Raw genomic sequence first — 14,818 nt, forward strand, 5'->3', positions numbered from 1 at the left:
CAGGGTTCACCAAAATCTGAAGTGAACTTGGGTACCCTCATCTGAGTGATCACTGCTTTTACTCCATGTGGAAGTGAGTGAGTGCTTTAAGGGTAAAGACATAGGCCAAAGCCACAGGAATCAGCACAAGGCTTGTGTGAGGCATGCCATGGTCTCTGCTCTTCACTTCTCTGCCAAGCAGTTTAAGTGGAGCAGTACTTTTTTTAACTCTTTTCCCATATTTTTCTCAAAGATTTTTTGTGTAAATGTTGCTAAAGAAGATTTATTTTTTCTTAAGAAACAAACTTCCCCCCACACCCACACAACTTCAATTTTCTCCCTCCTCTTCCAATGATAGATTAAACAGACCAATGGGAGGCTTACAGAACTCCAGCATTGCCTGGATTTATTATTTTTTTAACCAAGAGGTACAAGTTCAGTTGTTCTTTTCTTTTTAGTTTTAGGGACAGAGATTTTGCCCTTCAGGCAAGCTACATAAATAGGAAGGACATCAACTTCAGTATGTTGTTTGTCTCATGATTCACTATAACATTTCTCTAGTACCAGGCATGGCTGTCTCCCGAATAAGCAGAGTTAAAACCTTCCTGTAGGTGTCTAAGACCTCTTGGGCAGAAGGCCTTTCGGCTGGGTCCTTCTTCTTACATGCTGCATGGATGTCAAACAAATGCAGTCTCACAATGTCACTTCCTTCAACATGGCCCAAGAAGAAATTGGAGACATCTGGGATTTTCCAGATGTCTGTTTTCTCATCGTAGGGTGGCATGAGGTCATCCTCAAACGGCACCTCTTCTCCATAGGGCCAGTGCTGCTCAGGAGCCACAAACTCGCCCTGGAGCTCACGATGACCACACTTCACCAGCCTGCCAGCACTCCTGTTCACAAGAGGCAAAGCGTCCAAATCATTCACCAGGACATGAAAGTCACTTGTTAGGAGATACTGAGAGAGGACCTTGTCCAGGTCATTCGAGTCACACATCACTAAGCTGCCCAGAGGGCTACTGTGCAGATACCGAATGATGCTCACATAGTCTATAGCCAGCATCAGTCTGCGATGCCAAGTGTTCATCCCCTTATACCTGGGGATGTGAAGAGTTTCATTCAGGCCCCTCAGAGACCCTAGAGGATGGTACTCGGTGAGGATTGTGAACTGCTGCTCACAGTAGCCAAGCAGCCGGACGACGTGCTTGCTCTGAAGTGCTTTCAGCATCTTCAGTCCATGGAGAAAGTCCTCCTTCAGCTCTGGGTTGGTGAGCTGTGAAAGGACCACTTTGTTTTCCTTCCACTCGGAGAGGAAGACCTGAGAACACACAAGAAACACATAAGATGTGGAGAGCCTTCTTCTACCAGTTGACCTTTGAGTGACCTGCTTATTCACAACCTCAAACCAATCACCAGTCACAGTCAAGCCTTTAGGTAAGGCCATGTACCTGTCACCGCAAGCCGGTACTGACAGATGTCATAATTACATCATGGCTTCCTAAGTTGTCTTTGGAATGGGCAATGCAGATGGATTAAATTATTTCACACTACCCAACCCGCCAGTCTTACTCTGCCATAACTGTACCACACTCATCCCATCTCTGTGATTTTGCTTGTGTAGCTGGATGTCATTCACTGTCAGGGAGGTGGACCTGGTCACGCTCTCCTGCGTGTTCTTTGCACCTTATTGGTAGCCATATGTCTACAATAATGAGCTGTTGTGAGGATACTTAATTAGCCAGCAAACAGTGAAAGCTCTTAATCCACAGGACAGAAGAAAGGAAAACCAAACTCACCTTTTTCACAGCACCTTCACCAACACACTTGAGCTTCCTGACTTCCCTATTTATGGCTTCACAGGAGAGCCACGGGGAACAATTCTTCACCGTTCCCAGTTTGAAGTACCCAAAAGGGCAGAGGCTGGGGTCTGTTTCGCCACGTCCCGAAGAGCTGTAAAACTTGTTGAGGTACAGGTAGAGAAGGGCATTAAGGAGCAGGACAGCCACAAGCAGTAACAACAATGAGATGGAGGATACCTCCCTGGGAAGAAACTCTCTCCTAACAAAGTGCGGTTTCTTTTCCATGGCCGTGCCTTCTGCATCCTCCGCGGCAGACGGAGGCTGAGCGGGACCCTCTTCCCAGGCCGGGGGTGAGCGCCGCGGGGACCGTGTCACTGCAGCCCTGAGCCTGCAGCCTACAGGGAAGGCCACGCGTGGCAGCGCCCTACGCTAAAAGCGGTTCAAGCTCGGCGCTCGCCCCGCTGCTCATCCTCCCGATTACCTGAGTGGGATGGCCCGGGTTCGGCCGCCCCGAGCAGGCCCGCTGACCCCGGAACGCACGGCACCCCCGGGGAGGGGGCAGCACCGAGCGCGCTTCCCGGCCGCACAGGGCGGTGGTGGCGGCGGCGGCGGCAGCACCGCCCTGGGGCGGAGCGCAGCGACATGGCGGCGGCGGCCGGACTGGGGGCGGCGGTGGTAGCGGCGGCGTTGGGCGCGCTGCTGATGGCGCCCGGCCTCACGCAGCCGCACAGCGGGGTCCCGCCGCAGGGGAGCGGGCCCGGGGCGGTGGAGCGGCGCCCCGCGGGGCGGATGGACCAGGCCGTGCTGCTCGTCCGCAACGAGCTGCCCATGCAGGGCCTCCTCCTCGCCGCCCGCTCCGGCTCCTGCCACCAGGTGAGCGGCGGGAGCCGTATGTGTGTGTGTCACCCCCGCGTCCTGCCTCGGACACCCCTGCCCCGGGCCTCGGCGAGGCCGCTCAGCCCTCCCGGCGGCTCCCCGTGGCGTTGTGGGGTTGCTTCGGTGCGGCGGGAGCGGCTCCAGTCAGCCCCCGGCATCTTCCCGGGTGTTGGCCGCTGTGCGAACAGACCCGCTTTCACCCCTCTGTGGCACTGATGGGCTCCCTTCGCGCTCCTCTCCCACAGTGCCTGTATCAGTTCCTGGCGTTCGTGCCACCGAGCAACGGGAGCCTGAGGAAGCCGGGCACGGCGGAGGTAGTGGTGGATACCCAGCATCCGCTCACGCTGCAGCTCAACGGCTCTGTGAGTGACACGGAGCTCTGCAAGTACGTGGCACAGCCCCAGGGAACATCTGGATAGCTCTGTCCCGTTTGGGGTTTATGTATTGTAAGCTTTTGGGGTTTGTGTTTGGTTTTCTTTCCCTTGGAGCCCTGTGGGCACTTAGAGCCTGACTGTTTAGAGTGCAGTTTTCCCCCTGCTGCTGTAATTGTGGCACACATTGCAATTGTGCTGAAAAGATGTAAGCACCATCAGGAGCTGAAATGGTGTGTGTGGAGACAGCATGTGCCCATGTCTGGTTTCTTTTGCAGAGAGTGTGGCTCACGAAGACAGGTGATGCGGTAGGCAGTACATGTGTGGTAATGCATCTGTGTTGGGCAAGAGCCGGTGATGGCAAAGGCAGAGCCAGGCAGCTCCTTGGTAGATCACACTGTTAGGCCAAGTTTTTGGCTTGCCTTTTGTACAAGCATCCAGGTTTACAGGCCCTGAGATGCTGCTGTGATACCTGCACGTAGCAATGATGGCTCAGCAAGTTCCCTTTCCTTTATCCTTTGCAGGATTCAGTATCATTTTGGAGAGTTTGGCAATTATTCCCTTGTGGTAAAGACCCTAAGTACAAGCACCAAAACTGTTTCTTGTGACCTAGTCATCAATGAAGGCCCTGTCAACAGCTATCTCCGTATGTAATCCTCTGTTTCCCCTTCCTTTCGGCAACTTGCATGTCTCCCAGCGAAACCAACTTCCTAACAAAGCCTGTACAGCTACTCATGCTGTGCTGAAGATGTGTTATGGGCTTGCCTCTCTTCTCTCTCAGCATCTTGCCTCCTTATGTTTTATACACCCACCTTGAGGCCCTGACTAGAATTGGGCCTCTTCACATAACACTGTACAACCACAACCTTTTTGCCCCGGGGATTAACCCAGAAAAATCAGTGGGTATGTGTGTGGAGGGAGGCATTTTTGTAGTTCCTGTTTTCCTGCATGTTAATGTATGTACATACAATTCTTCCTCTTCTTCCCTCTGTCTTCCCCACAAAATGGGAAACAATTCATGCAGTGTTTGGATTTTTTTTTTTTTTTGCTGTGCTTTTAATTTTAAGTCTCACGGTCTTGCATCTTTGTTCATCTCTTTTTCCAGGTCTGTATCGAATTCTCACCTACATGTCTTCCATTCTTTTCCTTTACATTATTCTTCATCTATATATTTATATATAGGTTATTCTTCAGTCCTTCCAGTTTTCCAGCTGTAAAGAAAAATGTCCATGCTTGCAAACTTGGGGTATTACCCTCTCCCCTGTTTTCTTCTTCATGTTGAGACTGTTTCTGAGTCTCCAGTTTCTTCTTCAGAATGTGTAGCATGTCGGCTCTTTTCTCCCGATTGCCTTGTGGTGCAGTGCAGTTTTACTTTGCCTTTTTTTTTTTTTTTATGCTGAGATATATAGTCATGTAGCTGCATGTCAAAACTAACCTGCTTTTGGTTTGGGTTGTTTTGGAGTTTTGTTGTGTTTGTTTATTTCTCTGGGACTCAGGCTGGGGCTATGTATTGCATGGAGAAGGTGGTATGATGCTTGGTGGGTTGGGCTTTTTGTCATGTTTGTGTCACGCTTGGCCAAGGCCAGGTTACTGAATGGTTTTGTTAGGTCATTTATAGACTTTTCTGTTTCATACAGCTATTCTCTTTGCTTTCCTGGTTTACACGGGAGCCCTCACTATCCTGATTGTCGGGCGCCTTTTGATGAAGTAAGTATAACAGTACTGTAGCGGTTCCTTGCATTTGAAGTAGGGGCCACCAGTTTAAAAACACATTTCATGGTGTGCTAGTGCTTTGGAGTCCCACTGTAGCCCTGTTACCTGGTTGTCATGTACAAGGTAAGCTGTGGTAGCTGTCCATGTGACAATGAATAGAGCGATGTGATTTCACTCAGGGCATACCTGGGGCGTACCTTGCAGCCTTGTGAGCTTGTGTGTAGAGCTGTTACTGCAGACCCTACCTCATGCTCCTGTGACTTGTGCCTGGGTCTCTAGCCCTCAATCAGCAGTACAAGGCAGCAGGACATGGGTGTGTGTAGCATGTGCAGCCCTCCATCCTGTGTACTGAGTGACGTGAGTCATCCTCAAACAACCTGAGGATAAAGCCCCCAAAACCTCAGCTTGTGGCAGTGTTATTACACAGCTGAACTTCACTGAGGTCCCAGGTGCTGGCTGAACCCCAGTACTGTGTGTAGGAGCTGGGAAAACAGAAATACCGACTGTCCCAACTTTTGATTTTTAGTTGATGTCAAGATGAATTTGGCTATAAAGTACTTCTTGTCTTGTTTTGTGTTTTAAACTGCTTCTAATTTCCAGAATTCATGCAGTCAGGAACTGGGTTTACAAGAAACTGAACCCCAGAGAAACTGATCGTCTGATTAATTCTGTGAGTGACCACAGTATCTTTAATCTGCATTCTGTAGTGTTTTCATCTCTAAGGAGCATACGCTATCTAGATATCCGGGCTTGTTTGTTACTAATCATGCTCTGCTTTGAGCATGTTTCGTTTGGCAAATCTTGTATTGATGTCAGACAGGCAATTTTATGTCAATGGAGAGTGCTAGGCTGGGTTTCCACACAAGTTTAGTGGCTTCCCAGTGGAGCTATTGAAAGTCTTGGACACACAGCTTTGTGCCCTCTCTAGTTCCCTTGAAGCAAACATGTTACCTTCTGACACAGTCAGTGTGATGGAAGGGAAGAAATGCCAGCCTTCATGTCTGCTTCCAGCACAGTAGGAATTTTAGCAGGATCTATACTAAAGTCAAGATTTCTCTGGCAGCCCTAGAGCTGGCATTTCTGTGTGAGTTGTGTTTTGTACTAGCATATAGGTAGATCATCACAGTCTGGGCTTCACTTCGAGGAGGTCCAAACCTGTCTAGAATCAAAACACCTGGGAGTCGGCTTTACAACAATTCTCGTAGTTGTTCATTTCCATAGCTGTGTTACAGCAATGTCTGCTTCTTTATGCTGTCGCTGGGGCTGATCGGAGTGATTTAGGGAACTTGATTGTAAAGAAGCCACTCCGGCATTTAAAAGGATTCATTTTCTGCTGGTTTAACTCTCTGAACAGTGTAGTGTCAGACAAGTGCTGGTTGGATGGATCCTGTTTGAGAATCAGCAGCTGTATCTGTTCAGCTCTGTTGTAAAGCAGCACTCACAGTGATGGCAAGCCTGTGGCCAATTGGACTGGACCCAGATCTCATGAGTCTCAAACACGGGCTCTTTTCAGAGCATTGTTGTTTTCACCCTGGTTGAAGGTGGAGTGCAGAACATCTGCAAATATCATTGCAATATGGTGGAGCCATGAACAGGTTAGAAGTAGCAAGTGGGGAAGCAAAAGGCTGAGGAAGACGAGGAGAAAAAGACAAAGGCTATATGTGAATGTTTGCTGACCTCTGTTCCTTGATCTCAGCTGATGCAGCTGCTGACTTGCCCTTTGTGTGTCTGGTTTGTTCCTGAAGGAGCTTGGGTCCCCAAACACAGCAGACTCCGTTAGCAGTGATCTCACCCCGCATTTGTGGAGCACAGCCTCTCGGCAGCGGCTGCGTTCCCTGGACACGTTCCGAGGGTGAGCATAATACCTTGCTCAAATGTAACTCTTCCAAGGGGAATGAGATCTTTCCAATGGCAGTTGGGCAGTGTACAGAAATATATAGCAGATGGACAGTTCAGGGGGGTCTGTTTTACTTGGAAGATAATCAGTGTTTGAATTCTTGGATTTTCCAAAACACTTTGCAGTTGATCTAGTTTGAAGCAACATTAAAGTTGTGGCAGAGGGAGGAAAAGAGCAACATATGTTCAGCATGAAAATGCTATGTGAAGGAGCTTACTTTGGTTTACCACCACCCGTGATCTCTGAAATGCTGCTTCCTAGTTGGCAAAGCTCAAGATTTTGTACATAATCTTGCTTTAAAAATAAAATGAACCAGATCTCGCAGTTATAAATGTTTTAATGGGGATAAACGCTGACTTTGTGTTCATGTATATGTATTTCATTGACATGTGGTACTTTGTGTGTGTTTTTAACTTGTCTTTTTAGGCTCTCTCTTATAATTATGGTGTTTGTTAACTATGGAGGAGGAAAATACTGGTTCTTCAAACACGAGAGTTGGAATGGTAAAGTACAATTGAGACAGTTGATCTGCGTTTTAACTGCAGCAATACCTAGATATGGTTGGCATTGTAGATGCTGCAGCGAGCTGTTGCTCAGCTGAAGACTTAGGCTAAGACACCCTGCCAGGTTGCCTCAGCCGAGTACCTGGCTTATTAGGTTAATGGGCAAAGCCATGTGTAGCCCTGCTCATCACACAGTGATGGTGTGATTTCAGATCACAGTCTGTGTGTGTAGCCTTTTCAGTTTTGACACAGGTTCACAACTTTAACTTTCTATGTTGTTTAATGGCCACAGTCAAGCTGATGGTACTCAATGCTGCACAAACATAATGCCTTGATAGGCAAGCTGCTAGGAAAGAGGTCAGGCATTGTGCTGCCCTAGTGGAGAACAGCAAGGATCCCATCCCTGAAATCTTTTCCAAGACACAGTGATCAGTTCTGACCCTGATTCGAAGGATGGTAAAAAGCAGTGAAGCAAGATGATTAGCTGTTTGTAAGTTTTATTTATAACGTGTTTTAGATTTGGGGGCATCAAATAATTGGCAAGCAGCCTGCAAGTCCTCTGGAAACTCAACAATAATGTTCAAATTTAGGGAGGGTTCGAGTGAAATAATGTATTCCTTTGTATTTCTCTGTAGGATTAACAGTGGCAGATCTGGTGTTTCCATGGTAAGTCTTCCTTAAGAGTAGTCTTGCGTCAAGTGATTCTGTATGTGAAAAGTTGCAAGGAGAACATTGTGTGCATCTTGCCTCCATGTGGAAATGTATTTAGAGAGGTGAATTTGTGTTGAAGGGTTGATAGGAATCTGCCCCTCCAGATAACAGCATCACCCTTATGATCCAGTAGTAGAGCTGAGTGCTTTCTGCTCACCCCGCATTCCCCTTCCTCCCCGACACAATGTTAGCGGGACGTCCAGGGTTATCCTGCAGTGGAAGTGGAGTATTCCTGAGGAGTTCATTGCCACACTACTGTGTTGAAGGTGATCAATTTGGCAAGATTCAAAGCTGGACTGATGTGTGTCCAGAGATAAAACAGCCAAGGGAATTTGGGATTAAGCTGATGTCTCAATAACCAGAGGATGGTCTTATGGGGAAGCAATTATCCTATCTGTCCCTAGCATGCTTCTACTAGCAATTGCGGGTTACTCCTGGAGCTGGGCTTGAACTGTGAGCCGGATCTAGAGGGGAGGAGCATGTCAGTTCTGAATTTGAATCAGCTTTGCAGCTTGTGTTTCACTGCTCTGAGGATGCTGATTTAATTTGGGATAATGGAAGTTTTGGTAGCATATGCACTGCTGCAAAAAAACAGAATGCAGCTGCTTCCCTGACCTTTATTGCCTCAACTGACCACTCAAAGAGGTGGAAAGGTCCCATCGTGCAAGCTCAGTTGTCTGGGAATTCCTAGCAATTGGTTGTCCAATTTCACTTCATGCATGCATTGCTATTGGGCCAGTGCAGGTTACTTTCTTAGCTTTAGTGTTTGCTGTCATGCACGTGTGTGATGGGACATCTGCCAGCTCCATTTCCCATCTGCTCTGTTCTCCAGGTTTGTGTTCATCATGGGGACATCGATATCATTGTCACTGAGCTCCATGCTGAGGTGGGGAAGTTCCAAACAGAAGCTGCTTGGGAAAATCCTCTGGAGGAGTTTTCTGCTAATCTTGCTGGGAATCATAGTTGTGAATCCCAATTACTGCCTTGGACCATGTGAGTGGCACTTGCTCTCTTCCTTGCATTCCTGCAGCTGTTCCCACCTCCTTGGCTGGGCTGTTAGGAAAACAGTGTCAGCCTTGCTGTACTGACTGGTTGCATGGAGGCGGTTTGATGGTATTCTGTAGAGTGCTCTTCAGCTCTGCACCAGTGCAATTCTCTCTGACCCCTGTGCTGACCACTGTTTATCACCTTAGTGCTGACTGTCCCAGGGTTGTGATTCCAGAAAGTGGGGTGGCAGAGTGGGGGTGGGTCTCGGCTCTCCCTGGAGAAGTGTAACTGTCCTATTTACAAAAGACCCCCTGTCTGTTCCTTTTCCTTGTTGCTTGCATGTTTTCCAGTGTCATGGGATAATCTGCGTATTCCTGGGGTGCTCCAGAGGCTGGGATGCACATACCTCGTGGTTGCTGCTCTTGAACTCCTGTTTACAAGAGCTGGTGCTGAGGGTGGGACTTTGGTGAGTTATGTGGGGAGATGACAAGTGATACTTGAGTAGGGTTTAGGAGCCTTTGCTCTTATTTGGGCAGAAAGGAGCACATGAGAAATGAAATCACGTAGCATCTTACCTGATGTGTAGTGCAGTGTGACCTGGCAAAAATTCCAGGGAACATGCACCCTTCTGTGTCCTATATTGCATTTTGCCACATCTAGGTTTGCTGTATTTAAAGATTTCACTGATTCATTCAGATGCTGCTTGGAAGCAGGCATTCCCAGGCACTTCTGATGACATTCCACTGCGAAGGGACCCCAGGGACAGGCATCTGTATGCTGAGTCCTATGGCTTGTGTTTTGTCCAGTTAATTTTGGCAGTGTTTTTTTCACAGTAGGGGAAAGTAATACTGCTTCTTGGCCTTTCTGGAGCCTGCTCTTCCAAAAGGCTTTTGTTCTGCTCATGAATCAAAATTCCTTCTGACATTTTCCAAGCTCAAAAACATTGCGGGCTTTTGTTTTGATTTGTTTCTTCACCTCCCCCAAGTAACTAAGTGTCTGGAAGTCGTTTGTGAAGATGAAAGGTCTATTGGTAGAGCCCAGTTTTGTAATGACAATGGCTCCTTCTTGTATCTGGTGGACTGCTTGCCAGGAAGCACAGGATGTCCCTAGGGGCATGGTTTTTACTTGCCAGCTAATACCCCATTCCCTCCATCTCGTGCAGGAGACACTGTGTCCTGCTCTGCAGGATATTCTCCCCTACTGGCCACAGTGGATTTTCATTCTGATGTTAGAAGCGATTTGGCTCTGCCTGACCTTTTTGTTACCAGTGCCAGGTTGTCCCAGGTAAGACTGTGCACCCAGACTACTTTCTATGGGGCATCAGATTGTTTTACTTCTACTGAGTAGAGAATAGACTTTATTAGCCATAGGGAAAGAATGAAGAGGAAAGCTTTTACACCAGCAAGGTTAAAGGGAAGCATTCATCATGTGAAAAAACTTCACTTTGGTACCAAAGTACCAGGTATTATAAAGGTGACATCATTGTTCCTTTCTATTTAAAGAAGAGGATTTAAAATCTCCATGAGGTCTGTGTCACATAGGACCTGTGTTTCATTGTGTGCCTCTGGCCAGGGAAAACATGGAGCGTTGAGTATTCTGGGCCAGTGGGTCAGCTGCTGTGCAGGTGGGGTGTACCAACACTTTGCGCCATAACCTGTTTCCTTCTGTCCTAGGGGCTATCTAGGTCCTGGGGGCATTGGAGACTTTGGGAACTATCCCAACTGCACTGGAGGAGCAGCTGGTTACATTGATCGTTTGCTGCTTGGAGAAAAGCATATATATCAGCATCCCTCTTCAAGTGTAAGTAGCTTTTGGTTTGCAGTATGTACCCCAGGTCAGCACTGAACATAGCTGTCAGAGCGAGCCTGGGAATGGTACATGTAGGAGGATGGAAGGGAAGATTGGTTGTTCAGGTGTCGTGTGACAACTGTTCTCTCTCTAAGGTGATTTACCAAACAACGATGCCATGTGATCCTGAAGGGATCCTGGGGACCATAAATACCATCTTTATGGCCTTTCTGGGACTGCAGGTACCTCTTGTCTTTCTTGTTCTGTGCTACAATGGGAAGATCTGAAGGAATCTTAGAAGCGGGGAGGAAACTTGGGTTTTCTTATTTAAGGCTGAGACTGGTTCTAACAAAACCTTTTCCAGAGCAATGCTTTCAGGCTGACTTAGACTGAGGTGAGTGTCAGAGAAGTGGAACCTAACCTGGCAGTAGCTTGCATTACATAAACTAAGATTTCCTCTCAGTTTTTGATGGACATAAGTTTGCAGAACATTCACTCAGAACCTTCCTTTTCTTGTTTTATGGTTGGGCTTATGCTGGGAGTAGGCTGGTTCCGCGTGTTGGAAATAGGGCCAAGAGATGCATACACTTCACAGCTTCATTTCAAACATGCAGTTTTAAAGGTCACAGATGTACATGTTCCCAATTGCTAGTTTTCTGCTGGATGCACAGTGTTAACTACCTTGCACAGGTGCTGTGGGTGTGCTCACCATCGCAGGTATGAGTGAGGCAGGGGTTCACAGTAGCGTTGCCAACATCAAAAGCTCACAGCTCACCAATGTGTTTTAAATGGGATATCGTGATGCTTTTTGATGTAGTTCTACTTGGCCATTGCTGGCCCTTCTGTCAATGCAGGAGCTCCTAACCAAAGTGAAACTCTTGAACTGAGAATGAAATGTTACTGTATGTAGTACTGGGTACAAATTGATGGGGAATCTCTGCGGGGCAGAGGTTGGAACAGCAGTGTGACCCTGGGGAGTGAGTCATCAGGACATGTTTCTAAGTGCGGCATGAAAAGGAGCATGTGCTGCAAGCCAGGGTGCAATGCGAGCTGCGGAGAAGCTGTTCTGGCTGGCTGGGGATGGGTGGCATTCCTTCATGCAGTTCTTGGTGAAGGAGACAGAGCTCAAGTCATGTCGTGTTAAGCTAACAAAGTTGGTCATCCCCTTCCTCAGTGTTAACGTAGCACGAAAAGGAGAAAAGGTGCACCCACCTCTATTGCATTCTTTTGTTTTCCCCTTCTGTGCCCATTCTGAGCCTTTCAGCCACTTGGTTGGTATGAATCCTGTTTGTGTTCTCCGTCTTAGCATAGGTGGCTGGCAGCAAATGTATCTGGCTCTTGAAATGTAGTTACATGTATGGGCATTAATTAATTCTCTGTATTCTTTCTATATTAGGCAGGAAAAATTATCTTGTTCTACAAAGACCAGCACAAACAAATTATGAGTCGGTTTGCCATATGGAGCATTGTAATGGTAAGTCAGATGGATACGTAGCTCTTCAATAGACATGTCTTTTTATGCAATGCAGACTTAGTATTTCTGAAACATGTTGCAGTGGCTGCATAAACTTTAGCAACTTTCTATTTCAGGGAATTGTTTCTGCTATCTTAACAAAATGCTCTAAAGAAGATGGATTTATTCCCATAAACAAGAACTTATGGTAAGCAAAGAGATACAACTTTTAGTATGATTTTGTTCAAGTACTATTTTACCTTGAAGAATACTTTGCCTCTCTTATATTAAGATCTGCCCATATCACATAGTTCCCTAAATAACCTTTCTACTGAAAATGCGTGTAGGTCGCTGTCGTATGTGACAACCACAAGCTGCTTTGCCTTCATCCTCTTACTGCTGATGTATTACCTTGTGGATGTCAAGAGACTCTGGTCAGGTGCTCCATTTTTCTACCCAGGTCAGTAAAGCCATGGCAGGCAATGTATTCCTTCCAATTCTTTCTGCACTGATTCTACCCTTTTATGTTTTCTTCACTTCCCTTGTCTTTGTTGGGATTTAGAATGAGGTAACCTGAAGGGTGCCACTTGAGATGAACCTTTGTGTAGAACTGGGACACTTCAGATATTTAGGAAGAGGGACTGTAAAGCCTTTAAATGAGGGCTGGAAGCTGCTATTGCCCAATGCCTGTTCTCAGTTTATCTTCAGTTAAGGTCCCAGGCAACAGCTGCCTAGTACCAAGCAAAATACCACAGCTGGTTCGTAGTTGGTTTTGGAAAGGACTGCTGAGACTTGGGTAACCTAATGGGAAACTCAAAGGCCTGTCAGCAGAGTAGTACCACTTCTGAAGATGGGGAAGACAAAATCCCCTGGGCAGCAGTGTAGTTCTGTCTCTGTTTTTAGATATGCGTGTCTCCCAAAGCATCCCATTGTGGTTTTAACCACACTGGGCTCTTGACAAACATCTGAGTACAGAATGCAAACCCACAGCAGAGGGAACCTTTCAGCAGCTGTGGTGTCTGGACAGAGATATGGGTAGGGTGACAGCACGGGATTGCATCTCCTATCAGAAATCTCAGACCTTTGAAGGGCAGTTAGCATTTGTTTGCGAAGGCAATAGATCTGACCAAATGGGTTGGCAGTTGGCCACCCTGAAGACAATAGTAACTGTGATCATTCTCATCAGTAGAATTGCTGGATACTGATTTGGTTGTATTTTGTGTTCAGCATACAGGTTGTCTGTATTTCTTTTCAATAAATGTTTTGGGACAGAGAACCCCTCAGTATGTCTTTGAAAACACACTGTAGCATCTTTGGGACAACCAACACTAGGTTGTTACTGCCTCATTGGCACTCTGTTTCATAAGCCTGGCATGCCTCTGCCTGCTTCCTCTGAAGCAAGCTTATGCCTGCTCTTTCAGATGGTATGACCTGTGCTTACTTTCAGGAATGAACTCAATCCTGGTCTACATTGGACATGAAGTGTTTGAAAATTATTTCCCTTTTAAGTGGAAGATGCAAGACAGTCAATCCCACGCAGAGCATCTGACTCAGAACCTCACTGCCACAACGCTTTGGGTCATAATATCCTATGTACTTTACAGGAGAAGGATATTCTGGAAAATCTGATAGCGGTGGGCAAGGTGTAGCAAGCCTAGGTTCTGACGAGGCAAGTGGATGAGGTGGGTTAGCCTGAAACACTGCCACTCATGTGCATTACTAAAAAGGGATTCTAGTTCAAGTTTACAGTGCCATGGACATTGTCATCAAGATTTTTATGTGACTTAAGGGACAGTATCTTCCTGTTTAGCAAAACCTCATTAGTTTGCTGCGGTTGCTCTTTGTTTTCTGTACTTTGTAAATATTTTACTGATCTCCCTCCTTCACCTAGAGAAACTGAACATAGTGCAGCAGTTGGGCAGTCAAGGACAGCCTGATGGTGCTTACAAAGGGAACAGCAAGGGATCTGGGTGGTGACTACAGAATGACACCATGGCAACAATTGTGTCTAACAAGGCACCCCCTAACTCTGGTTAAGGGTTTGTATGTACCGTTTTCACCCGCCACATGCCTGTGCCACGCTAGTTACCACCTCACATTTAACTCTGCCATCTTTTTGACTCTGGAACACTGGCAGCATCTTCAGCCCTGCAGTCTGCAGACAGAGAGTGCTCAGGAGCACCTCTGTGTTACAGCATGCTGTGGAAAGTGGTGACTCAGCTGAGCATTCCTCATTGTCTTCTTCCAGTTTGGTCCTGGATCAAAGCCTTAGGTTAAGGATCCTGCTGAAGATGCTGCCAAAGATCTCTTCTACTGGCTTACTAATCAGCATGCTGCTGCTACAGGTTTGGCAGCCTATCTGTGCACAGTCTGGGCCACTGTGTTACACACCTCTAGCATGGATGAGGTCCGAGTTTCACGTGCTGCACTCAAAGAGTGCAGGGAGGCCAATTCCTATCAACCTGTATCATCACTTGGGTGTTACCAAAGTATGATCAAAGCAATCCTCTTTATAAATGGAATCAGAAAACCAGCAGTACAGGTAGAATTTGGCCAAAAAAAGGAATAGATAGCAGACCAACTCAATGTATGATAATGTTTTTTTTGAAACTCAGGATTTCCACACCAGTGCTAATAAAAAGGCTGAAATGCCCTGCTATGTTCTCTGTGTATGTATAAAGACAGAAAGAACTGACACACACCTTAATATAATGCTATGCAAAAAAAAACTTCCAAAACCC

At 46.8% G+C, this 14,818-nt stretch overlaps 2 protein-coding genes across 3 annotated transcripts; one reads left to right on the forward strand and one right to left on the reverse strand.

Moving 5' to 3' along the window:
• Nucleotides 1-355: 355 nt before the first annotated feature.
• POMK (protein O-mannose kinase) lies at nt 356-2,379 on the reverse strand. The gene is made up of 2 exons (XM_062620620.1): nt 1,776-2,379; nt 356-1,297 (listed from the first exon to the last, which is right to left on the reverse strand). Exons 1-2 carry the CDS (start codon nt 2,061-2,063, stop codon nt 524-526), a joined length of 1,062 nt encoding a protein of 353 aa, XP_062476604.1. The 5' UTR covers nt 2,064-2,379; the 3' UTR covers nt 356-523.
• Nucleotides 2,380-2,405: 26 nt separating this feature from the next.
• On the forward strand, nt 2,406-14,734 carry HGSNAT (heparan-alpha-glucosaminide N-acetyltransferase). Of its 2 annotated transcripts, XM_062620617.1 has the most exons (17): nt 2,406-2,651; nt 2,900-3,039; nt 3,550-3,671; nt 4,663-4,732; nt 5,339-5,408; nt 6,484-6,590; nt 7,062-7,138; nt 7,774-7,804; nt 8,682-8,842; nt 9,187-9,302; nt 9,999-10,120; nt 10,510-10,636; nt 10,780-10,866; nt 12,021-12,098; nt 12,215-12,285; nt 12,425-12,537; nt 13,525-14,734. In XM_062620617.1, exons 1-17 carry the CDS (start codon nt 2,421-2,423, stop codon nt 13,704-13,706), a joined length of 1,905 nt encoding a protein of 634 aa, XP_062476601.1. In that variant the 5' UTR covers nt 2,406-2,420; the 3' UTR covers nt 13,707-14,734. The 2 variants fall into 2 exon arrangements, with proteins under 2 accessions (XP_062476601.1, XP_062476603.1); XM_062620619.1 differs by lacking the exon at nt 10,780-10,866.
• Nucleotides 14,735-14,818: the final 84 nt, after the last annotated feature.

Source organism: Pezoporus occidentalis, unplaced genomic scaffold (assembly GCF_034315485.1).
Source record: "Pezoporus occidentalis ecotype Australia unplaced genomic scaffold, CSIRO_AGI_Poc_V1 ctg222, whole genome shotgun sequence".
In the NCBI taxonomy this organism is placed as follows: Eukaryota; Metazoa; Chordata; class Aves; order Psittaciformes; family Psittacidae; genus Pezoporus; species Pezoporus occidentalis.

Excerpts from the sequence above, each read along its gene's own strand:
- POMK (XM_062620620.1), bottom strand. The coding sequence starts at position 2,063 with ATGGAAAAGAAACCGCACTTTGTTAGGAGAGAGTTTCTTCCCAGGGAG. Across the intron at positions 1,298-1,775 it reads GTGAAGGTGCTGTGAAAAAG|GTCTTCCTCTCCGAGTGGAA; the intron begins GTGAGTTTGGTT and ends GTGTGTTCTCAG.
- HGSNAT (XM_062620617.1), top strand. The coding sequence starts at position 2,421 with ATGGCGGCGGCGGCCGGACTGGGGGCGGCGGTGGTAGCGGCGGCGTTG. Across the intron at positions 2,652-2,899 it reads GCTCCGGCTCCTGCCACCAG|TGCCTGTATCAGTTCCTGGC; the intron begins GTGAGCGGCGGG and ends CCTCTCCCACAG. Across the intron at positions 12,538-13,524 it reads TGCTCCATTTTTCTACCCAG|GAATGAACTCAATCCTGGTC; the intron begins GTCAGTAAAGCC and ends GCTTACTTTCAG.